Source organism: Pimephales promelas, chromosome 12 (genome assembly GCF_988280905.1).
Source record: "Pimephales promelas chromosome 12, fPimPro1.hap1.1, whole genome shotgun sequence".
Classification (NCBI taxonomy): domain Eukaryota; kingdom Metazoa; phylum Chordata; class Actinopteri; order Cypriniformes; family Leuciscidae; genus Pimephales; species Pimephales promelas.
The window spans coordinates 26,724,612-26,751,891 of record NC_142780.1 but is presented as its reverse complement, the minus strand read 5'-3'; the positions used below and the strand labels follow the sequence as shown (position 1 = coordinate 26,751,891).

The following is a 27,280-nucleotide window of genomic DNA, read 5'->3' as shown; positions in this document are numbered from 1 at the left end:
TCTGAGGGCGAGGGCACTTCGTGGCTGTGGTTACAAAAGGTAAAAAAAACGATATAAATACTGTTCGTTTTCTCACACAAACCGCTCGTTTCGTGTTTTAGGCCATCAATGTGTACTAACATTTACGAGTCATTGAATCATGTTTTATTTAGACTTCTCTGTGCATGCTCTTTGAAGTGGACCTCCAGTGTATGACTGACAGTCAACAACGGTTTGACCTAAAAATATCAAAATTGAAACTACTGTGGAAACAAAGACACCTACATCTTGGATACACTTGAAGCAAGCTAAAACATATCAAAAATTTATTTCAAAGTGAACTATCCCTTTAAGAGCAGCCCATGTTCCCATTGATGAGTCACCGGGCAGAGACAGAAAAAGCAGAAGACTGACCCAGAAAGGGACTCCAGAGGGTCTGAGGCAGCGGAGTGGTGCATAATCACTGACCTTACCATCACCTGAAGGAAGCGCTCAAAAAACACAATCTGGATAAGCTAATTGACCAATTCAAGACCCTTACTATCCATTTTAAATGGCATATCTCTATCAAAAATCCAAGTAAAAACAGCAAATACAAAGGCTTTTCATTCTCTCAACGCAACAGACAATATTCTCTCTGCTCCCTTCGAACTGAGGTGATGTCTAATGGTTATGGATCCTGGCACTAACAGCATCATACCCTACAGTAAGAAATAGATATGGATGTAAATATGCAAACAATGAAAGGCCAGCAGCGCTCATTACAAGTGGCTCTTAAGTATAATTAATTCTTTGGCCTAGTTAATCTATTACTTGTTCCAGAGCAAATTGATTTGGCTAAGGGCAACGTTAAGTTTCATAACTTTATAATTTTGTAATTTTCTGCTTTTGTAATTTTGAATGAACTGTTTGCTTATGTTTATTTCATATTGTACAAACTTCTTATTCTTTTATAATGGTTAATATTGTTTATTTAAATATATTTTTTAATTAATAATAATATTTTATGTAAATAACATGCTGTATTTGGTATTGAGGAAGAGATTGGGATTTCAACATCAGTGATTTTTGATTATTGATTGATTATTGCGGCAGATGGCATGAGTACGAGTAAGTAGCAAAGACTTTTATATTGAATGGGACTGAAACAAGGTGGTAAACTAGAACATTGTTTTTACTCTAAAAATAACACATTATAAGACGAACCTTACAAATGCATTGACTAGCGCTGTCATGGGAAATCCCCTTAACTGTTAAAAGGACAAAGACAAAGATATCACTTTCCTCAATGGACATTCAAAGTGATTTTGTAATTATGAAAATTCCCCTAAGGAATATCAATCTCTCTCTCATAATACAATAAGCTTCAATGAAGCGCGACTCAATGTTCCTTTAGTTACTAGTTTAAAACTATCAAACTGTCAACTTAAGATTTTAATTAGTGGACATAGTTCTGCCCAAAAGAGGGTTTTTAAAGACACTGTTGTTGTTTCTTATTTATTTACTCACTTGTGCCATCAAACTATTGTATAAACACAATATCAAGCTCTTCGCATTGCGATATGGCTGTATATCATCATGGCCGTGATTGACAGTACTCGTGTGATTTTGCTCATTTAAAATTGCAAAGTAAAATGAAAAAACAAGCCTGAGAAAAATAACTACTATTTGTTGATTCATCACCTTAAGACAAAGGCGCAGTTATGCTTCTAATTTACCAGTGATGTGTAAGCCTTCAAAACTATCAATCTAATAGGGGAGAAAAAAGAAGAAGATATGATTCAGCATTCAGTATGACTCTGATATTCAGCTCCTCCCTTCCTTCAGGTCTTTTAATGTTCTTTCACATAACAAATGCATTATAAATGAGGCAGCATCAGTCCAGGATCAATAGATGAACATATTCTGTGGAACAGAGTGTTCAGTTTTAGAAGAGGTTCTGCTCGACCGCTGCTTGACAGCAGTAATCAATTTTATGATGGGATGAGCTGAACTGTGCACAACCGGTGGTATGAATTCGTCGAATAACATAAACCCGTCTGAGGCTAAATGATAACAAAACTTGACTTGTCAAGAAATTATCAGTCAATTAAAGGTAAAAATTTAAAATTAACTTTTAGTTAATTGAATAATCATTAATACCGCAAAAACACTATTAATGACAAATGAAATAAACAAACTGAATAAATGCAACTGGAGGAAAATGTATTTTCCTTTTAATACTCCTTTTAATACTGTATTCTAATGCATTTATATTACTATGAATTGAATTGAATTTAACAAATGTATAAAAGTTTATAGAAAAATACATAATAATAATAAATATATATATTAACCAGATTAAAACAAACAAATAAATAAAAACATTCACTTGGACTTGTCTAATTCATTTTGATTCACTCGAGACAAAAGTGTTTCAAAAAGTCCTGGCATGTATACCATTCACTTTTGTGTAAAATAAATGTTTTAGGTAAATACAACAATGTATTAGTTTATGGTTATTTTTGATTACTTTAGCATGGTTAAAGTGATTCTAATGTCAACACACCACAACATTTCCAGTTGAATGACTTACATGCTGTTCAATTCCGTACAACCGAACCAACCATATTAAAAAGATGATTTTGTGAATCGACCAACAATTGCATTTACAGTATCAAATACAGTAAGAATATTAAACACAGCTGAACCAGCTTTTCCCACATAATTACTCACCAATCGCTCTAGTCTATAACCACATCCTCAGTTATATAAAGAGGCAAGGCAACAATGAAGTAGGCAAAAAAAAAAAGCTGCTTACTTTCTCAAACCCAACAACTCTCCCATTAACATGTGTCTACATGATCTTGTACAAGTCAAGTCATTATACTATGAACGTGACTGAACCAAGGAGGAGGGTTAAATCCCTCCAGTTGGCACAGCTCTGTGAAATGTGATGCCCAGTCAGGTTTCATTGCTTCACCTAAGCTGATGGACCAGAGGCGATTAGGAACTGCCTGTCGCCAGCCTCCACAAATCAGTATTAGCATCAACATTTACCTCACTAAACGGATCTGATTCTGCATTAATGTAATAAGCCTGGAAGCATTTATAGAGGACTGACTATGGAAATTCTTTGTGGGACATTAAAAAAATGCCTCTGAAAGTTTTCAAGGCTTTGGGCAAAGGTCTGGATCCTTTCTCCCAAAGACATTTCCTGAATGCTTCTCATGGAATAAAGCTCATTCTGATTGAATCTGATCAATGTTATGTTGGAAAAATGGATATACCAAATTATGGAGGTCAAACAAGTCAACAATTTTTGTGTTAGAAGACCTTAAGCACCTCAAGATGGTATCCAACCAAACCTGGCTTCACCAAAATGGCTGATCTGGGCACTATTAGCTGGTAGTGCAGCTGATCAACCTTATAAATCAATTGAAGACCAGCTTCAACCAACTAGAAACCATGTAAACTCAATGACCTGCCACTGATAATGCTTCTACTTACATTGATCTTTTGGGGGTAAAAAGGTGATAAAGAGGACTGTATATAATAAAAAGTATAAAAACCAAATATTGAACTTGACTTAAGATAAATGGCAGATAGTCTTCAGGATACCCACCTTTCTTGTGTTGAGGGCTACAACTTGACCTCGGAGTAGGTGTCGCAGGCAACTTTGGAATGACGCCTGGTCGTGTCGGGGTAACTGACTTCCTTGTGGTGTCCATCTTTGCAGGCTTGCTGGCTTCAAGTCCTGTTTCAGTTTTTGAAGGGGTGTTGACTTCCTCGGAGCAGGGTTCACTGGGATTGGCCTCGGGAACAGTTGGGGGATCTGAGACCAAAAAGAGAAGACCAAAAAGAGTGAGAAACTTCAGCCAAGAGATGAAGACCATTTGAACTTCATTCCAAAACTACAGCAAAGTGTATTTGTCTACTTGATGTGTGCTTACACAGAAGAGTCATTCAACATTAGAGATTAAATCTAGATCGATTTGTTTGATTTGCACACATGATCCATAAAAGAAAGAATATTTCAAAGACTAAATGAGTAAAAGTCACATCAGTGACAGCCAGGCGACTCGATTTGAACCTTAACTGCACTCCAGTGAATTGATTAATGGTAGGTTGAAGGATGGTACAGTCTCTTCCCTCAAGAACATCAATTTAGCGAATAGGGCAAACACAATCTCTATTACTGATGATCAGAATCTTCAAGACAATCCAGGCTGAATCATATGATTTACTTCCTGCAAATGGAAAACATTCCAACAACTGCCATACAGTAGATATTAGATGACCATTCAAAATGTCACAATCTGAGAGTTTCATTAACATTCCCTGTAGTTAATGTCAGTATATAGATATCAGATTCTAATGGCGGTTAATTTATGCAGAATCTTCTGCAGAATCTTAACATAAAATTTGGCAATGAGCTGCGGCTGCCTTAAAACGCAATATCATTACTTCCTAAATCAAAATTCAATTCGCCTTTGGCTAAGCCACGCCCTAGAATGTAGATTGACCAATCGCAGCGCAGCCAAGAATGAGCTCCCACAGAGGTCGGACACTTTTTCACAGCGCTCCATTGACTTTCAACACAGGCGTCTCATATTTTTGGTCTTGGCAGGTTATTACCATCATAGTTTTATCAAAAATATGGTTAACCATTGTGCCTGGGGTATATGTTAACACAGATATGCGTTTCCCAGAGAGGACGGAGGGGGGTGTCCATTTTTTCCCTTCCCAAAACCGGTCAAATCCTGACAAGTGTCATCTTTGGATTAAATTGTATGGACGTCCTCAGTCAGCTAAACCCCTCAAAGATCAACAAGCACAATTTTTTTGCTTCTAACCTTACTGTGAAGTTACTAGTTAGACCGTTTTATAATGTTTTAGGTTATGATCGGTTCTCATAGCGTATGTCGGTTGATACGCTAGCACTCACTGCTAATAAATACAACGTTATACTCGTGTAGTCCGTTTGCTTTGTAATAACGATTAATGAAGTGAATAGACACCTACCCAGCTTTGCATGAACAGTGTTGCTCCCTGATATTGTTAGTCCTCCATCTCGATTAGTAGGATATGTGGTGGTTAATTTTTGACTGTGACCGACAACGTTATGCTTTTGCCTCTATTTGGATGCCTTGTTGTTTCTTGCGTTTCACCTGTATGTCTTGAATATAGCCTTCGAACGCATATAGGTCTCTTTTGCCTACTTCTATCGGACACTTTATTTGCTGCTTTATAAAAGTTTGATAACATTTCGGCAGGAAGAGCTGTCACAGCATGAGCCATGTTGATACCAAACCAGAACCCAGATGAAGTTTGATGGAAGTAGCAACAGTAACTAAGGGGGGCAGGGCTTAGCCAAAGGTGAATTGAAGCGAATTGTAAGGAGCTAAAGATTCCAACTGCTATTGATACCCTTGTTGCTTACCTGGCTACTTGAACAGTCTAAAAGTCTAAATTGAACATTTTCATCCAAGAAAAATAGCTAGAAAGCATGTGCTGGACTTCTGAGGCCTTAAAGCAAAGATGTCATGACTCGAGACAGTAAACACAAAGGCAGGAGGTTCAACAGATCACATGTTTTTCACTGATAAGAGAGTGACCTGGGTTAGAGTCCAATGTGAAGTTGGCCAAGATTAAAAACTCAATAAAGCATCGATGTTTATAAACACACACACACACACACACACATCAGTGTGAGGTTCGGCAATATACCTTTGATGATATTTGACGATATTGACGATATTTAATACATGTTTTAATTATTTTGTTGCCAATTAGATGTAAAAGACTAAACATTATTAAGCCTAATTGTCCACACTGCTTTTCACTTAAAAAAGCTAAATTAATAAATAATTTTTAATAATTAATTAATCATTTTGTTATACAGGTAAAAAAAACTGCGCGTAGCGCAAATCACCAGAACGCCGGTCAAAATTGGGAAATGGGAAACGTTACTATTTTTATATTCTTAAATAAGACACTTATGCTCGTCAAGGCTGCGTTTATTTGATTAAAAAATTAAAGGAAAAATCAGTAATATTGGGAAATATTATAAAAAATTTAAATAATATACTTTAAAATAATATCCTGTGATGGCAAAGCTTCATTTAACTAAATGCTGTTCTTTTTTTTTCTTTTTTTTTAAAAACAACCTTTTATTCATCAAAGAATCCAGAAAAAAAGTATCACAGGTGATAACACCTGTGAAAAATATTACAATATTATCGTACAATATTAACCGCACAACTGTTTCCAGCACTGATAATAAATCAGCATATTAGCATGATTTCTGAAGGATAATGTGACACTGGAGTAATGATGCTGAAAATTCAGCTTTGATCACAGGTGTAAATTATATTTTTAAGTATATTCAAATAGAAACCCACTATTTTAAATTGTAACAACATTTTACAATATTACTGTTTCTTCTGAAATTCACATAACAAATGCAGGCTTGATGAGCATTAAAAAAATGTTAAATACTGTTGTTTATTACAAAAACATTTATATATTTCTTCACATTTTTATTTTCTTCACATCATAAATGAATAAATCCCATATCAACTTTCAGGATGTAAACACAAAAATCAATCAAAGCTCAGAATTTACTGAAACCATTTAATACATTTACCAACTCTAGCTTTTTATTACCTCAAATGAGGGTCACCTAATGTCTATGTTGTGTAAAATTGCAATGCCAGCAAAACAGATACAACACAAAAATCTTATGGATATTCAACATATCATCTAGCCCTATACTATACAACCTAGAGTTAAAATCAGCTTGGTCAAGCAAATATGAAAACATCCTGCTTTTATGGTGTTGTCTCGATTATCTATTCAGCTGCAGTGAGGTGGAAGAGTTATTCTAACAACAACTAAAAAACACATCAGTGGTGGCCTGTTTTATTCCTGGGAGAATGAAATTGGACGGTGCGGCAAAGAATGCACAGGGGTTTGAGAGGTTTACAGGGACTAATATTTGGAGATTTGAGCAGGCAACTTCTGCTAAAGCCGAGATATGACTCTTTTTGATCCACACTAGCATCCCTTTTCCTCTTGCCACTGGCACTGCATGCTGTCCAGGGATAAACCGAGCAAACGCTGCCATGCACTGCATGCATTATTCATGATGAGCTAAAAATACCATTACCACCAGACATGAAATGATAAAGACATTAGAAACCAGAAAAGATCTGGGTTGTTGCATGCATAAAAGGTTGAGATTCATTTATTTATAAACATAGGAGTCGGAGAGTAGCATGAAATCTCCTGTTTGAATCTCAATCTGTAATGTGGCTGCTGATTTCTGTTGCATTATGCATTTGCTTGGTACTCATTATCATGTCTGGAAAAATAGACTGTAGAAATGCACCATGCTGTCTATCAAACTAGCAACTGACACATAGAAAGGAAGATTTCTCTAACAGTAAATTACTCCAAATTGAATGACTCCAATTGTGCTAGCAATGCATCCTGTTGACGAAGTTAATACTGTCTGACAAAAGTGTGGACTGAGGGGCCAAAAGGGGACACATCTTGTGCCAGAATTTTGCTATCGTTGTGGTTATAGTATTATAGTCATAAAAAAAATACAGGCAAACATATTCTTTAGACAACATCTACCATTTTTCAACAGCATAACTAATGTGAAAATGCTTAAACCAAAAAAAGTGCATAAATAAAATAAGAATGAATCATTAAAATAAAATAAAAGCTATGAAAGAGCTATGTTCAATGACTCATCCTATTTCTAAAGAATGAGGACTATAAAACAGTATAAAATTGTGTTTATCTGTAAAAATAAATGAACAAATGAAAAATAAATACATTTGACATCCAAGCATATCTGTTGCTCTTTTTCAAAGACAATGTGTCATTACATTACGTTGCCCTAAAACCACAGAAAAACGTGTTAAAGGGGTGGTTTATTACGATTTCACTTTTTTCATTTTAAATAGTGTGTAATGTTGCTGTTGGTGCATGAACAGTAGCTGCAAAGTCGCAGCGCTGAAAATTCAGTGTAAGAAGAGATATCGTCTTTTAAAAATCAGGAAGTATATTGCCTACGAAAACGACTCGATTGGGACTACAGCTGGGTTTTTGACGTCACTAACCCACACATTTGCATCAACCTCTCCCTCCGGAATATGCAAATGGCCATATTTCTGCGGCTCGTCGAAAGCGTGTTATGTTCATTCAGCAGTCAGGTCTTCTGTGTTTGGGCTTCCCACGGATGTTGTAGTTCGTCAACAATGGATACAATATATGTTTGATTATGTTCCTGAAAATTACAATCGTAATTTAGCTCTCTGTACTGCGCAATTTAACCTGTAAGTAGGCTAAGACTTAATAATGTTAAATGTATTTGCATGTATAATTTCAGACGTAATGTTTTAGTTTTAGCAAATGCCAGTGCTGGCTTTATAGCCACTTAGTTATGCTATTTTGTGTCTACGCCAAACGCGTACAAACATTTTGGACCTGAATTTTGTATATACTAATGTTGTAAATGTATTTTTCATGATGCTATTTTCCGAATTGATCAAGAACGTAAACCAATGCCAACGCTGTTTGTAGTTAGTTCGATGCTATTTTGTGTAAGACAAACGTGTATAAAGAGAAAATATATAGGCAAATTACCAATCAGAAACGTTTTGTAAGAGCCGTGTATGGTGAGGTTCTGCTTACCTCTCTTCATCACTGCTTTCTGGGTCTGATTCTGGCTCAAACTGATACTGCAGTATCGACACCATTATTTACATTTGACATTAACACATACAACTTCACCCGTAAAGGTAATGGACGTGAAGTTCCCGGACAACGCACACTACACAGTTTAGCCAATCACAACACACCAGCCCAAACTAACCAATCTGAGCCCATTGCCTGTTTCTGAGGGAGTGGTTTTATAGAATCAGGATGTAAACCGGACGTTGAAATGACAGAGGAGAAAGCGGCGTACAAAAAAGGTGAAATTTATGAAAAATAAGACTTTTAAAAAAAGAAAAACACAAATACATGTTGTATTGCACCCCATAAACACAATCATGCAAAGAAAAAAAGCCGTCAACCCCCCCTTTAAATTAAGAGAGCAGATCAAGATCAGTCTCGCCAAAAGGGTGCATTGATCCTGAAGGGTAGAGAGCTTGAGCAATGCTCTTTTTCTCAAATATGGAAATGAGACAAACAGGGAGCCGGAAGTGGAAGCAGGCAGCGACCGTTGAATCAAACATCGGAAGAGGTGAGAGGGGGGTTGGGGGGAGAACAGAAGAATCGAGAGGCCGACTGAGAATGGATCTGCATCTCATTTGAGGCCTAATGAATTACCTCATCCTCGGCCCCTCGCCCCTCACCCCGGATGGATGATGTAAGCAGGCAGGGCGCCTCTTCTGGGGGGAGAGAGTGAAAGGAGCAGACTCACTGGAAGCCCAGAGTAAACACCAGCTGCTGGGACAGAGCCAAAGAGAGAGAGACTATGATCTAATGGTGCTCCAAAGTTCTGACTGTCTGGAGTTTCTCAAATAAAATAAATTCAAGCTTGAGGTGCGACCCAGAGCACTGCACAAGTGAACAACTGGCTCGCTGCACGCCTGACAAACGCACTTAGGATTTGAATGGCTCACATCGGAGCTCAAACTAGTTTCTGTGTGTGTGAGGGAGTGTCGTGAGAGAGTAAAGGGTGAGCTAATATGGGTGAGCTGTTGGATTGCATTATGTTTTTCAGCGTCATGCATTTATGTTATGTTAAAGGGAAATAACATACACTTAACTTAAAAAAATACAATGACATTTTAAAATTAAATGTACATTTAAATTGCACACACACACACACACACATTACTGTAAGTGGATGTAATAAACAAAAGTAGATTTAAAAAGTAGCCCCATTTCTCATCTTATTTGATTATAGATTTCTTATAAATTAGGACTATGATGGGAAAATGAAAGTAGACCATCAGTGAAAATCTGATGTAACATTTGAGTAAAAAACAAAATGCTTAATTCTATATTAATGCAACAAGTTGCAACGTTGTTCGGCAAGACGGCAACAATAAAAAATGGATCTCTGTTGTGCGATGACAATGATATTTACCATTCCGAAACCACATTCATTGCTAAATACCAGTATCCCTATACAAAACCACAGACAATGAGGTAAGATGGCAGCAAGCTGTTTGAACCCAACAGACGTTCTCTTGGGTGAGTTTGTACCCAGAATGCCACAGCATGTTTTTGTCTAAAAGACGATTGTCAGAGGAAGTGGCAAGGACATAGTATGTGGCAGGCCACAGATCAATGGAATGATGGATGCCATGCCATTCATACTGTAACTTCCTGCTCGGTCATCATGAAAGCAGCTATGTTTACTAGTGCAGTGTGTAAATATTTGAAACTGAATACATTGTAAAATGTAATTTATTCCTGTAATACATTTTCAGCATTATTACTCCAGTCCAGTGTCATTATTAGTTCTTCAGTTAGGGCTGAAACGATTCCTCGAGTTACTCGAGTTACTCGATTACAAAAATTCCTCGAGGCAAAAAATCTGCCTCGAAGCCTCGTTAAATTCCTATGACGCGCACTTTACGCGCACGCAGGGATCTGATTGTTTCACACGGACAGTTATTCAGGAAGCACACCATAGCGCATGATACTTTTGACTTAATAAATGGCAGAGAATGTCTAAAGTTTGGGATCATTATATGTTTATAAAGGGAAAGAAAAAGGTGCAATGTGTCTGCAAAGTATACCTGGCAGGGCTGCCAACTCTCACGCGTTCAGCGTGAGACTCGCGCAATTCGATTTCTCACGCTGAAATGTCAATCCCTTCGGTCAAATGCCTGAAAGATGAGTTCGTCTATAGATCTACCTGTTGAGCCACTCGCGATCGACTTGTTTTAGGACGCATATTAATTCGCAAGTTAAAATATCCTGTAATCTACTAGTGCGAGCGCGCATGCGAGATGTTGAGCTCCTTTACCGCGGCTCGCGCACGACGGCAGAGAGGTAAGCGAGCGCGTGCACCCATGTCTCTCTCATGCGCCAGTCAGACCAATTGCAGCAATTCATCATATGCTTAGATTTTTATGTAGCCACGCAACAAAAATTTCAGCATACATTCACCGGGACGTGATGGAGGAACAAATATTGTGAGACACACACACACACTCTGATGTTTGTCTTGAGATTACAGTTGAAAAAGTCTGATTGTTATGTATAATTGTTTTATTTCCATTTTTTTTTTTATAAATTGTACACATTTGTGTACCTGTTTGGGTTGATATTTTATATTAATTTATTTTTGTTTCCAGGTGGGTAATTTGCAGAAGGTGCAATCCTTTTTTTGTAATGTTGTATTAAGAAGACAAAACTAAGGCCAAATAGGCTTTACTATTTAAGTTTGTATTCAAAGTTTTACATGTTATGGGCTACATGTAACATGTTTTACAGTAAATTGTTTTAAATGTATTGTTATATAATTGTTGTTGGCACTGGCACTTATAAACACTAAATGGCTAAAAATTGCAATAATTAGTTGTGGAGCCAAATGTTGCAGTTGGAATAAATACCTCCATCTTTTTAAAGAAATAAAAGCCAAACACCTTATCATTTCCGTAATACATTATTTGTTTTGGTTGCTTAAAAACACACATAAACAAATTATCTGATTACTCGATTAATCGATCGATTAAGTGCTAGATTAATCGATTACAAAAAGAATCGATAGCTGCAGCCCTATCTTCAGTGTCATATGATCCTGTATTTTTGTGGAAATAGGCAGTTCAACTTCAAAAGAACAGCACTGTCATGAAATAATTTTCACTTTTAATCAATTAAATGCATCTTTGCTGAATAAAAGTATTAATTACTTTACCCAAACCGGCCCTGACAACCTGAGAGCAGTTCTCAGATCCTTCGGTTGAGCTCTGGCGTGAGAACCAGCATGATTTTGGTGGAAAAACATCTATCAAAAACCTTCAACCGGTTCATTTTAAACCAGCGAAGTCCTAAACATCAATTCAAAACAGTCTGGAGTTTCAGCTAAATTTGGTGTTTGAGTTTCCAACTCCACCCAACAATCTGACAGCCATTCCTGCAGCAGAAGCCTATTATGGGATCCACTGGCAAAACAATCTCGTCCTCGGCGCTAAAGCATTTCATGTGCTGTGAACTCACTCACACTAAAGCAGGAGGAAACCAGAGCCAAGAACAAGATCTGCAAACTGAGAGCTAAACTCATTTTCACAATGAGAAAATAAAAACACAAGGCCTTATATAAACATTTATACATTTCATTAAATCAATATTCAACGTCAACATGGAGACAATTTTGGTTTGGCCAGACAAAATGGTCAGTCTCTTATCATATGATTTGAATCAATTGCTAATTTTGCAACTGTTAGGATCTGTATAATAAAAGTAGTGCAGTGGGCTGCTGGTTTGGCGGTCAAAGCGAAATATAACAACTATCAAATTTCAAACTGAGGCCTAGTCAAGATCATACTATAAGCATTTGAAGTATGTGCATTTGACCATTTAAGACAGGGTTCCCCAAACTCAGTCCCGGAGAGCCACTGTCCCTGCAGAGTTTTTTAAGTCCAACCAAACACAGTTTCTACTGATCATGAAGACCTTGATTAGCTTGCTCAGGTGTGTTTGATCAGGGCTAAAGCTAAAGGCCACGTTTACAACCGGGTAATTAGAAAAACGGGTATCCCCCCCCCCCCCCCCCAATAATAACATCGTGCACACACACACCCGCATAAATACGCCGTTGAGTCGAGTGCCATCATATCTATGCCAAACCAATGGGCGGCAGTGTAGGGAGAAGGAGAAAACCATGCAAGCCAATCAGAATCCTCAGAATTGACAAGAGAGAACCTAAAACCCTGTTTCTCCCAGTTGACACGACAACACATACCCAGAGTTTTCGGAAATCTGTTTGGCCGGAGTTTTTAGAAATAATCGTTTTCTGTGATAAAAACGGCGTTATCGTGTAAATGACAGGCCAAACCGCATGGGAAAGGCCCTCAAGGACCTAGTTGGGGAACCCTGGTTTAAGAACAATAAACAAAATGAGACGAGTTAGTGAGAGGAGGCAGGAGTGTGTCAATTCGGCGTTGGAGAGAAAGCAAGAACATGCCAATTTTATTGGTGTATTGATACTGCCGAAAAGTATTGTATTGTGAGTATTAGAACCATTTCAGATATTGCAGTATCGATACAATAGCCTACTGAAATATCAATATTTTTACCACATCATTTCGGTTCTTTGTTAAATATGAATGTATTATTTTATTGCTGTTGGTCAATTGATCTCGGCCAATGGGCTCTATGCACAGCGGTATTTCCGGTGAAGGTGTAAGGATGCTCGATAACTTCCGCCGATCGTAGAGTCCAATGCAATACCGAGAATTTATATTGAATTTTATACTCCATGGTTATACTAAAGAAACGTTAGTCACAAAAACAGATAAAACAGACACCCCTCGTTGTGTTTATGCTTCTTTTTAAAATTATATTAAATAAACATAACTATATATAAAATTACATCTAAACGTTTGTACGTTTCGTTTCAAAGAAGGGAGGACAGTAAATTTTGAAGACTCTGCCATAATCCCGTTTTCCTCCGCTTTAATCTCCACAACCAGAAATGGACGAGCATCCTTGCGTCAAATGCGGAACTTATGCGTGCATATAGCCCATACTGGATATTCTCATTTCCCCCATGCGGCCGGGCTGTCTAACTGTTTTTAAAATTAAAGTCTTTAAAATGCTACTTATTTAATAACGATGTTAAATGTAATCTTTTAGTAAAGTTCAAAATTAATATCTATTTTTCATACTGAACATTATAATGTTGTGATGCATACATTTATTTGGATAAAATGGTCAAAAATAAAAACTTTACTATTGGCCATAACATGAAAATTATTATTGGCATATCAGTTATTAGTATCTGATTCACACACAAAAAAAAACACAATAAAAAGCCTGCATGTGAGAAAACAAAACAAGAAACATTATTGAAACTCAGACCTCTGGCATTTAGTGGCGTCAGACCGACATTACAGCACAGATCAGCTGACTGTCACTACATTCCGACTTCTTGTGATATGATCTTCCCACCTCCAGAAAAAAACAGACTGCAAATCTGGCCTTTTACAACATACAGCAGGACTCAAAGTAGAGTACAGCTGTTTTCCCAGTTGTTCAGCTGTTAAAATTAGGACACATCAAGACGTCAAAAAGTTAAAATCCCCACACAGGGAATGTAGAACAAGCAAAAGAGTGACGGACAGGAAAGTCTCTGATGGCATTCCAAGGCTTCCTGTCTTTTGACCTTTACACCACCTATGAGGTATGACAATGTGGCTGTAAAGATTCCTCAGAGTGACTTTAAAGCCAGCATGAAATGAAAACCAAACCCATCTATAATTTAAATGCATGTTATTGTGACCAATTTCAGTGCGTTTGTATTTTTGTTTTAACCTCATAATTCTTAAAGGGACAGTTCACCCAAAAATGAAACGCAAAAGAAAGAAATTCATACATTACAGGTTTGGAACAACTTGAGGGTGAGTAAATGATGACAAAATTTTGATGAAAACATTTTTGGGTGAACTATCCCTTTAAATAAAATAATCAATCTTCCAGTGAATGCGACTTCTCTCTGGAGATTTTGCCGGACTTCTCCAATCATCTTCTGCAAATAAAACTCTGGCCTTTTTTAGACTGCAGCACATATTCATATACATCTGCCTCCATCCAATCAACAAACAATACAAGAACCAAGTTCTTACTTTTCTTTTTCAATAATAATCTTTCAATAATCTTTTTCACTTAGATGTACGTCATGATTCAGAAGAAAATACCTATCGCCTCTTCCTTTTCATTGCATCTTTGAAAGATAACAGCTCTGTTTCAAAATCTAACAAGCAAACTACCTAGAAAACATTTTGAGGCATTACACGCATGTAATGCTTAGCAATATGTTAACATCAAACCAGGAAGATAGAGCAAGAGACTTCATTCTTTCCCCAAGCAGAAAGGATCTATACTTGTACGCCTAACCCCACATTGGAAAAAGATCCCTAGCTACCAAAATGGCAGCAGAGTGAACTAACATGTCTTAAACTTCAGTCAAAATCTATCACAATCAATTGAGGGTCAAGTTTCCAGTGCACTTTGCTAATGTAAGCCGCAGAGAATTGCTGCCTGTGTGTGAAAGCCATTTCAGAGGGTCAATTTTAGATAGGATGCTGTCTTAGAAGGTGAATACCTATGTAGGCGTTTTGGTGGATGATGTAACTAATATACTCAAGTTTAACCAAAACATTTATATCTTTTCAGGGACTTAAAAACAGTGAAGACTTTAAAGACCCAACACGTGATCTGCTGTATCTTGTGTATCTTAAAGGGATAGTTCACCCAAAAAATGAAAATTCTGTCAGTATTTACATACCATCATGTTGTTCCAACCCCGTAAGACCTTTGTTCATCTTCGGAACACAAATTAAGATATTTTTTTTGATGAAATCTGAGAGCTGGATCATTTCTCCATACTAATCCATTGGCTTCTTGAGGGATTGAAACTTGCCGGCCTCGAAAAGTTATTAAAGACATTGTTAAAATAGTCCAAGTGACTACAGAGGCTCAATCTTAAGTTTATCAAGCGACGAGAACACTTTTTGTGCGCATAACCTTTTTTCCAACTATTAATTTCCTTCTCTCTGGGCCTCGAGTTTGTTGTACGTAATACGCATCACACACATGACCAGCGTCGGCCAATAGTTAGCCTACGTGTGACGCTTAACTGACTAGAGGCCCAAAGAGAAGGAAATGAATAGTTGAAATAAAGTTGTTATTTATGTTTGTTTTTGCGCACAAAAAATGTTCCCGTCGCTTGATAAAGTTAAGATTGAGCTACTGTAGTCACTTGGACTATTTTAATGATGTCTTTAACACCTTTTCGAGGCCAGCAAGTTTCAATCCCTCAAGAGGCCAATGGACTAGTATGGAGGAGTTAGCCAGCTCTAAGATTTCATCAAAAATATCTTAATTTGAGTTCCGAAGATGAACAAAGGTCTAACGGGGTTGGAACAACATGAGGGTGAGTAAATACTGACAGAATTTTCATTTTTGCCTGAACTATCCCTTTAAAGGCTGAAGTGAATCACCAAACAATGAAGAGATCATTAAAATCAGGAACATGATATTCATTCTAAAATTTTTTAGGCCACAGCATAAAAAAAACAAAACAAACAATCTTATATCAGTTTAAGCTGGTATTCTGGTCTTCTCTAGTCTTTTGGCTGAATTTAAAAGGGGTTTCGGGCACTTTTCAGGCAGTCAGGCTTGAAGACCAGCAAACCCCATAGTTTTAGATAGCATTTTTTCAGCAGGGACAGAATATGATTTTTAAAAATCACAGTAATTTCTTACAATTCGTGAATGGTTTCGAGTATCTCACATTCCTCTGAAATTCCTTGCATAACAAACATTTTTCCCACCTTAAAGCCACTCTAAGCAATTTCAGCAATGTTAGCCTTTTTGACTAGTCCCTCCCCAAACTCACGTCACTGGTAGAGAGTCGCCTCCAAGTTTTCTGATTGGATAATACAAGTGCCACAGAAACCAATTTGATTTCACACGACACCCATTTCAGTGTATTCTGTAAGAAAGTATTGACTTTTTATATGTGGTGGTCTTCCAAACAATGTGGGTTTTAACCGATCACCCATTTTCCTTTAAAAAAAAAATACATCACAGCATTTAGTGCAATGGAGATGATGATTATGGCAGTGCATTTGGTGAATTCTGGTGCGGATGGATGCCTTTATCCCATCAGATTGGGAAAGGGGAAGATGGAAAGGCGCTGTCCCGCAAGCGCTTCATGTCTGAGGACTGTGATTTACACCATCTGGGTGCTACGCGGGAAAGGAGACCTGACGTGATTCCATCTGTATGCAGGCATGAGCTCTGGAATCTTGTCCCACCGTTCCTTCCTCGTCCGCTCTCACTTCCCTCATTTCTCTTTCTCGCTCCTCAGCTGAACAGAAGACACACATTCAGTGAGGAATGTTTAGCATTCCTAGCACTAAGTGGTCACACCAGAAAACACAGCGCCTGCAGTTAATGACAAATATGAACGCTGTTTCCATCCTAAGGTAGCTCCATGTTGGTCCCCAACACAACTAAATCACAGTCTTAAAGGGTTAGTTCACCCAAAAAAATGAAAATTCTGTCATCAATTTCTCACTTTCATGTCGTTCCCTTCAGAACACATATGAAGAGCTTTCTGTCCTTCCATAGACACAGACAGCCTACGCAATTGCAACTTTGACAGTTCAAAAATTTCATAAAGTGATCAGGATAAATGTATCCATATGAATTGAGTGCTTTAAGTCCAAATTTTCTGAAAAGATACACTTTTTCAGATGAACAGATTTAATTTACTGTAAGCTTTAACTTGCATATAAACATTTATCAGCGGACATAAGCAGAAGCAGAAGAGCAGTAGAACAAACATCTTCCAGAAGCTCAAATGTGCTGCGTAACCAATGAGGTTCGTTCTCGTGTGTTAAATTTCACGGAAATATTTTACAGTGTTGTTGGTAACACTTTTGTGATGGAAATCATGAGGTGGGAGGAAAAACAATACTTCAGTGCTTTTTAAATATTTTTTCCTCCCATTTCATATTTGTTCCATGATGATCATGTCTCCTTAGGGTCTCCATAGGTTTGAAATTACATGAAAATGAGTAAATGATTACAGAATGCTCATTTTTTGGATAAACTAACCTTTTTTCTAACAAAACTGGAGGCTAGGCTACAGAGGCAAAAGATTACACAACTACACGGGAATTACCAGATCCTTTACACAATGCAAACTCTTGTATGCACTGTGGGAAGCAAAATGGATGAATACATTCAGTAAACTTAGCTAGTTGACTTGCAATATTTTTGAGGTCGTACAAATTGGATTATCAAGAGTCAAGCCATATGGAAAAGGAAATAAGACCAATATTAACCAGTAATAGAATCTGGAGTATGGCTTTGAAAATCCCTTTCCTCTACATTTCCTTGCCATTTTCTGGGTCTGACAATATTCAAATCTTAAGAAAGGATTAATTACGCCCAGGACACACTTTCTATGCCAGATTTAATGCAGTGGAGAACCAATATTCCTCAGGCTAAATGGGTTTTATTTATCACTGGTGCATAATGTGCATGCGAGTGTCAGTATTAAAGTTGGTGGTCAGGATAAATTGGATCATTTGATTGTTGCATGCCAATTAAACATTTCCCCGGTAGACTGCCGGCACTCATTTAAATGACATCCAAGGTTAAATCTAGGGTATACGATTTCAAAGATTGTTCATTATTAATATCCTCGTTTAGATGCTGGTTATGGTTATATAGTACAATCCTAACAATATGAATAGAAAAAAGAACGAAAAAAATCCATTCACTCTATTGGCTGTACAGCCGCAGAAAAGTTGACCAATGTAAGCTGTGCGGCCGCACAGCTTATATTGGTCAACTGCTCTCATCCAATCACCAGCTCCACTTGAAACTCCACCTGGCGCTCGCGTCTCCAACCCAACCGCACCCGCCCCCGCCCCCCTCCGTGCGTGAGCAAACAGCTGACAGACTGTCTATGGTAGCTAGCTAGTAGCGTCAGATCAGCAATGGATAAAGCAATGGATAAAAATATAAACGACAACAGCAAGCGGCCCCTGCTTGCCTCTACTGTAAAGTTTGGACGCAAGAGAAAGTCTGTGGAGGAAAGATCAGAGATTAAAAAGAAATGTGAAGAACGCCGGACTCTAAGTAGGATAAATATAGCATCCTTCATTGACCATTGGAGAAAGCTTCAGGGAGATCTGGGGCTGAAAACAAGGGTTAGGGTTAGGGTAGGTTAGCTGACACGGATGACTTTTTGTTGAGCAGGTAAACATTTATTTATTATTTTATGGTGTGACGTGTTACGTGGCTTTTTATCAGTTTGACAACTTGCTCATGCTGCCGGTCGGCATTGGAATGTTAGCCGTTTAGCATCGCCGATCGCGGTTCAAAGTAATTATATTTCTTGTTTGAGGTTTCTGTTCGAGCCGATCGGAATTTGAACAAGATGCGCGGCAATAACAATTACTGAAAACCTTAGCAATACTAGTAGTATTATAATGGTGGTGGGGAGTTTAGAACATTTCATGTGTTGCTAATCTTGCGTTGACGTGAACTCAAACGTGACATACGTCAGGGATCAGGTAGCACAGAGGGGAGGGGGGTGTGTGTGGAGGGGCGGGATGAGTTTTTTAAAACGTCCCTACCGTCTCGACCGATTTTTAACATCGTATACCATAGCTTTAAGAATTTCCCACACTTCTAATAAAGGAACAAAATGATGCGTCAACTGCTAAATGGAACAGCATTTTATATTTTGCACAATACATGTTACAAAGTCATAGTTTCTTCCTTCAGTTACAAAGTCATTAATGGTCTCATTCTAAATAAAGGGTAATTTTCTGCTCATTACATAAGAGCCACTTGGTTCAAGGTTGTGAAACTGCATATTGTTTCTCTGGGGTGACAGAGAGGGGTGTGTATTCAAATGTGTTTTGGGGGTTGTTAACATGTTACACAACAGAAACTGTCAAGTCTGACAATCTCTATCCACCCTCCACAGAGCTGACAATTGATTCAAACGGTTTTGTTGTGACACTAAATATCGAACTACAAATAATAATCATTAAGCAAAAAACATATCATGGATCGTGCTCCCAAAAGCAACCTTTTTGAGAAAGAAAAACAGCCTGGTCAAACTGGGGTGGAGCCTGGATAACTTATATTAGCCTCACAGCAAAAGAGTTCTAGATTATTAACATGAAACACATCTAATACACAACGTTGCAAGACTTGTTTTGACAAAATATAATATTTCAAATGGATATCCACTTACTAGCAGCAGCTATCATTTATTGATCACAACAAACTGCCACGTTTTCCCACACTAAAACACACAGAACTTGACAAATGTGCTTCATGTTCTGTTGAAACCTGAACATCATGGTGCTTTGGGATTACCATGAATTAAAAAAACGTCAAAAGTGCTTTCACAAGTAATTAAATATGGCTGGAGTGGAAACATCCCTGTTCTTTGCACTTTTAGCAATATTGAAAATAGTGTTGTTCTGAAAAATACCGATATATTGACCGCTCATTCATCGGACAATATTTTCAATATATTTCAATTTCTTTTTTGGAGAAATCTGATCATTTTACAAATCCTGGCTATCTCAAGTAAAATATGCAATTTAAATTAAAGTATTTATTTAAATTCCCCAAATGTGAATCTCATTTGCTGTCAGTAAATGATTAGATATCAGTCAATCACTACTCTCAATTCTCATTAAAAAACATATGCTCTCAAATGAGCCAGATATTTTTTTTATTAGATAAGTAGACATATAAATGAACTATGATGGAAACACATTTACAGAATAAATGCCTTGATGCACAACAAAAAAAAAACTGACGTAACTTTACCACAACAGTGGATGTGATTGGATAACTGGCAGAACAGATGGGATGAAAACGGGGCTTTATTCACAAACATTTTATGCGATATTCCAGTTTTGCTCATAAATTAAATTCACAGTTTTGGATGGAAACATAGCTATTGCAATCTATGAATCTTAAGGTTTCAAGCGCATAAAAGACTGATTCTCAGGTGATCAAAGGGAGACTATAAAGAAAGAGGACCAAACAGTGTAGACAGTTGGGGGGTGTAAAACGGAAGGCCGGGGGAAACTGAGCGACCACTAAAGAAAAGAGAGATTAGAAGATGCTCTTCAAAAGTCCTGACAGGGCAAAACTCAACAGAGCAGACCTCGTCAGACTGAAAACGCCTCAGCTCCCATTCAGGGCATGCCTTTAACATTGACAACTTAAATTTACTTTGTATTTTCTCTCAAACAATAGAATAATGGGCTCCTAAGTGTGCACTAGCATGCAATGTGTCTTTAGTATAAAATGAAAGGTGATTTATCAACTAAAGACACAAACAGAGCACTCTTATAAAGGGTGAAATAGAAAGTTAATGAGTAACAGTCAACAGTGAATGAAGTCCTAAATGCAAAGGACTTAAACACAAAAGACACTTTTTGTTCAGGTTCTAAAGAGAAAGAAACTCAAGCTCACTTTATGACAAAATGTTCTGTTCAAAATGTACATTTTCGCAAGTGACTATCAGGACATTGAGTGTTTTAACCTAGTCTCCCAAGAGGCATGATTGATCCTCATGGTCACTAGTAATGACTCATCAGCAATAACAGGATGACCAAGTCCAATTACTTCTGCATGACTTTTAGAAAACATATTCATCACGAACCATACAACTGCAGAGGATTGGAAAAGATGGATTAAAATCCAGTATATCTGCAAAGATTAACTGAATTCACCAAAAACAGAAAAGAAAATCAGATCTGAGGTAGGCTTTAGTTTTACCCAAACCAATGCTCAATTAAAAGCCAAAAAGCAAGCAACCCTTCACGTTACATAAACTACCTCAATTAAAAGCAGCAGTCAAACATCAACACCTAAAGATGTCCATCTTCTTAAAAGCTCCATTAAATGACTGTATTTGAACTGAAAAATAGATGAACTGTCATGTTACAGTAACGTTATGCTTATCCAGACATGCATAATTGCAGGGTGTATCTTAATGGCTGAGCTGTTACCAGGGAGAGTAGGCTATCATCCAAAATCACTGTGGTTCTAACTTCTATTTATTTGGTAGCTATGGCGTCAGTGGTTGGATGACTTAGTCGACGGATTTATTAGAAATCACATGTAAATGATCAGCAGCTTTTGAAGTGTTTGATGACGAATCTATCATTGTGATCAACTGGAAATCCTCACGTTAAAGAACTCATGAGTGACGTCACAGAAAGAAGCCGGTGCTCAATAATCAATCGTCAAAATAATCCATGACACCCGCAGATAATAACAGCATAGCTCATAAATAGTGTTGTGTGAAAAACTTTGAGAATATGTCAGATATCCGATTCGTTGTCCAATCCGCCATAAATAGATTGTCAATTTCCTGCGTGAATATCTCATCACTGTAAAACGTCACATTTGCCACCATAAAAACGTCATGCATTGGATAAAAAAAAGAAATTATAGTAAGCTGAAAAGTATTAAATAAAATACAATGTTTTTATATAAATAATTATCTGTCTATTTTTTAATAAACGCATTTAAGACATATAGTAAATGTAAAATAATAATAATAATATGTTACCAGTGTAGAACAACTGCAATGCTTCTTTAAGACATTTCCTGTCCGGTGTTTAACATTTAGAAAACGTTTTTAAGATGTCTTATTTAGAATGTAGCCTATGTAAAAATTATTTTTTTTTTTAGATGTTTGTAATGTTACACTGCGGATGCTTTCCAGATGAACCGCTCTTTAAAATACATATTTGAGACGTAACTTACGTGTGCTATCTCTGTGAGAATTGCAGTATTCATAGTTATTATTATTTCATTGTAATAAACTTTGAAATGTGTAATTGCATCTGAGGTCAACGCTTACCTAGCAGTTTTCGTATTGTTCCAAGGCTATCTTTTAAACGGATATTATCGGTGGAAGGTAAAAGCAAGGCAGCAGTCCCATGTATCTCGAGGAGAAATACAGATTAAACATAAACGCCGACTTACGAGTTCCTGGTGGTGTCAACTGATTTATCCCCGGTTGTGAGTCAAGATGGTTGAATTCCATGTTTTTCGATAAATCATGTGGATTTCTCTCTCTAAAATGTATTAATTCCTTCCGTGAGACAGGGAGAAACTTTCTTCAATCGCCGGATTTCCACAGGCACACGAAACCGATCTCTGTTTCTGCTCAGCGAATAAAAAAATCCCCAAAACAATAAACTGGAGACAGTGGATTTGTATAATATTGTGGATACGATGGACGCGCGTAGAGCCCGTGTTAAAGTCCAGTCATAAAACCGTACATTTGTCACGGCCTCATGGAGCGGTGAGATTCAATAAACTTTTTTAACACACAGCGGACGCCTGTGTGCTCCCTCTGCCGCTCTGAAGGTGATGGCATGCGGCTCATTGTGAGCTGAAGACCGTCCCAACTCGGCCTCCAGTGTGGAATGTACCACATTATACTTAGGGGTGGATGTAGAATTAAAGTAATCCCTAATTACTCGCGATGGTTTGTTAATACGATTTTGAAATATTAAATCAAATTAGAACACGCAAGATATAAATAATGTTGTGGTTTGTTTACGTTTACAAGCTCGCACATTTTTAATACTGTTACCTATTTTACCTGTCCAACCTGTTTCATGTCAAAAGGTTTCGTCTGCCTGCGTCTCCAAAATGTTCAAACTGCCTAGTGTGACTCAATGGACTGAACCAATAATTTCATCATAGAATGATGCCATGACTAGTATTTAGATAGGTGTTTTCGCTCTATGAGCCCATATCACATATTATATCAGTGTCTGAGACTAACCCTCCTCCTCCAAAAAAAAAAAAAAAAAAAAAATACGTGTTTAAAAAGTAGAATCTTCATGACACACTTTTGCCATTAACACCCATAAAAAATTGAGTTTTGAGGATTTTTGTCCATGGGTGTTTTGGTCAAGTTTTCTGGTCATATAGCCACTGGGGGGTCACCACATCTAGCCTATACATTTTAAATGTGCAGTCTTTCTCTCCCAGGCAACTGCCAAAAATATTGATGATTCATGGAGCACTCACTTATTTTATCCAATTAAATGCTCTATAGGAGAACATTACTCCACCTAATGCTACGTTGGCCTACAAAGTTGCTTATGCCCAAATAAGACTCAAAGCAGATGATAAAATTACCAGCAGGTCATAAGGTTGACTTGATGGTGTTTATTATAAGTTATTATTGGTGCTTGGATTATAGCTAACATAAAGCAAAATAGCAAATTGCACAACTTCAAGTTTGTCACAATTATATTGAATTGAAACAAGCTTCTCTTTTCCATCATTGTGTGTTCTTTTCAGTTCAACATAATCTAATATTCCGAGGGACAAAACAGTGATAACAGGGGGGAAATATGTTTTGCTGAATCCATATGAATTACGAAGCTGCTAGCCACCTGTAGAGCCCAGCTGGCATCTGCTCAAGAGAGGATAAGAGTGGACGCTATTCAAGGGAGAGGGGGTTGGTGTTGGAGTGAGATTGGGGGGTGCAAATGGCACGCTTGAGAGGGGACATCCCGTCCCCCGAAAAGACCAGTGGGACTCCTTTGTGCAGCTGTTGGCCTCTGTTAACACAAACCCCCAAGAGCCACCTGTCACTGCAACTGGAAACAGTGATTGAGGGGGATATATCTATCTATCTATCTATCTATCTATCTAAACAGTAATTGGGGGGGTATCTATCTATCTATCTATCCATCTATCCATCTATCTATCTAATGGCGAACAACCATGTTCTAGTATGGAAACCATATGATCATTTCTAGATCATACGTGATGATACTAATAATTACAGTATGACCAGATACAGTATGTAAACTTTTCCTGCAAAGCTTTATGTAAATATTAAAATGAGCTCAAATGAAAAGATACTAAAATTAGCTGCAAATCTGCTAATGCATTCACAAATCCCTCTATTCAATAACCCCATGTTCTTCACTTGCACTGTTTAAGCATGACACTAATGGAAAGACTCAAAAAATGAGGTTTGACAAAGCACAATAGTGCAGATTTGTTTTATTGAGGACAAATTTTGTGATTACACTTACTGTATAATGTCACTGTAAACAGCATTTCATTATATAAAAAAACAACAAAACTTTATGCCATTCACAAAAAAAAGGCATTGTGTGAACGACCAAAGATGTGAACACACATATTTATATCTTTGTGGGTGTACACAAACTTAAACACATTGCAATATTTTCTGATGGCTTTGTTGAATTTGATTGCTGAATAGAGGCTGGATCGTGAGGGACATCCAACCACGGGTTCTGAGTAAGAAACAAGTCTGGTTTATTCTAATTGTCAAGATATATATGAAGAGTTCAGATGCAAAAGCCTCTAAGTGCCATTTGAAATTTTCTTCTTTAATGATGATTTTTATCAAGCTGGTATATTTAAGTTCAGTGATTTCACTTAAATGGCAATGATAATTACCTATTAATTGCTATTTAAGTGAAATTACTGAACTTAAATATACAAGTTTGATAAAAATTTCAAATGGCATTTAGAGGCTTTTGCATCTGAACTCTTCATATATATATATATATATATATATAAAACAAGAGAAATTTTGGAACGAGAAATTTCTCAAGAAAGGCAGCATTCACAAGAAAATCCAAATGTCTACAATGCAAATTTGTCTGCATGCCTTCTAAAGGCCTTTTAGATTACTTTCAAATATCTAAACGTATTTTGTTTGCACAACACAATTCAGTTTGATTGCTATTTGACATCTAGCAGTTTGTTCCATTGCTTTACCATTCTTAACACCGGGCCTAAAACCGTTTTATATTCTCGGTGAGGCTCAGGTTCAACAGTGTCAGTCTCAAGAAACTTGTCTATTGTCCTAAAGAACCCAAGGGTCAGCATCTCTGCATGGCGCAGGGTCATTAGTGGCCCCTTAATAAAATCACAATAACAGGAATGCCCAGAATGCACCCAGATAGACCTTCAGTATTTGTGTTCTTGTTTTTGTTTTTTGTGAGGAACAGCCAACTTTAGAACAATGTTAGACAGAGAAGATGTCTGGGCAGTCTCATCTGTTCATTGTTTGAAACATTGTTTCTGCCAAACTGTCCTGCCTTCTAGAGTTCAAGAGGATGGGGTTAACACATCATAAATAAAACAATGTGGTTTAAAATAAATCAGATACTCTTTTTTTTATTAGAGATCATAATGCGTACCAATAAGAACTCAAGCAGTCAGCGTAATTTGTCTGAAAAAATTGTATTAAGTCAACTACAGTTGTGGTTTAATGTTGCATGACATAAGATATTGTAAGTGAGGCAATGTAAACCAATATTAAACAACACATAATTTGATTGTGTTTTGACAATATAAATAAGGTTGGGGAATTTTTTTTTTTTTTTTTTGGTAAAATGTGGGCAAAGACAACCACAAGTTGTTCCTAACAGTTAGTTTTTCAATTATACTGATAATTAGGTTTTCATAAATGTGCCTCACAAAATGTCTATAACCTGTTGGGTGAAATACTACGGTAAGCCAACATAAATATAATTTTGCAAAGTGAAACATATGCTGCTATTATTTGCTTTTAGACATTTAGAAATTCAAGTCAACCAAGAAAGTCTATACCAATTCTATTCTACAAAGGCACATTTTTTTTTTCATCTGAATATTACATACAGTTTAATTACTGTTTCTTTGAGTGACATTATTTACACTCCTACAGTGTTTGTTATATGATTGGGGCAACATTAGATTAGTTTTTAGTTTATTATGGTTTTAGCAGATTTGATCTTAATTGTTGGAGTGAGATTGGAAACAAAAGTCCATTGTGATTATTTTTTCAGGCTGCACTGACAAACTGTCCAATCAGGCCACTTAATTTACTAAAATTAGTAGAATGGGGCAGAAGGTTCCAAGAAGCATGTTTTTTTTAAGAAAATATTGAATAATTATTGTAATTCATATCATTGTTATTGAATAAACAAGTCCATAAATTTTATATACCTCTCAAACATCTTCACCTATCATAAATGATTAATCGAATTCTATAATGTAATTCGGATATTCTGTTATTTGATTTGTCTGTCAGATTACTGATTAAATGATTAAAACATGTATTTTTTTTAAATTTGATTTAGTATTTTACATGCATTAAACCCTCAGATCTTTAGCAAATGTTTAAATTTATTTACCATAATATATTGGTTATCCTGTACATTCTAAACTGTCCATATTTTAGAATTAACAGTAAAAGATGTTCATCCCCCACACCTCACCTCCAGACCCATTTCCAAAGCCATGAATTGAACCCCCCCCCCCCCTTTTTTTCCTCTTCTACACCTTCATGTAACCCCCATCCCGTTCTCCACCATCCAAAGATACGCCCTTAGACCCTTTCATTACCATGACAAACATTGTACTTACCAGGAAGAAAAAGAGAGAATGAAAAAGGGACAGAGTGGGTGAATGACCTACTGTGACCCTACTGGGTCAGTTTAAAAGCTTAAATTACTCTTTAAGATGTCCTTCGCTGTTGAAATATAGCCTATTATACATTGTGAAT

The 27,280-nt window shown here is 37.1% G+C and overlaps 1 protein-coding gene across 8 annotated transcripts in view; it reads right to left on the bottom strand.

The window, feature by feature from the left end:
- Nucleotides 1-23,137, bottom strand: part of map7d1a (MAP7 domain containing 1a) — a 45,050-nt gene extending 21,913 nt beyond the window's left edge. For 4 of the 8 annotated variants that reach the window (XM_039679676.2, XM_089117837.1, XM_089117838.1 and 1 more), the window contains exons 1-2: nucleotides 22,711-23,119; nucleotides 3,584-3,793 (exon numbers count right to left, since the gene is read on the bottom strand). In XM_039679676.2, the coding sequence (XP_039535610.2) occupies nucleotides 3,584-3,793; nucleotides 22,711-22,771 (271 nt within the window). In that variant the 5' untranslated portion in view covers nucleotides 22,772-23,119. The other 4 variants (XM_089117839.1, XM_089117841.1, XM_089117842.1 and 1 more) reach the window with 3 other exon arrangements.
- Nucleotides 23,138-27,280: the final 4,143 nt, after the last annotated feature.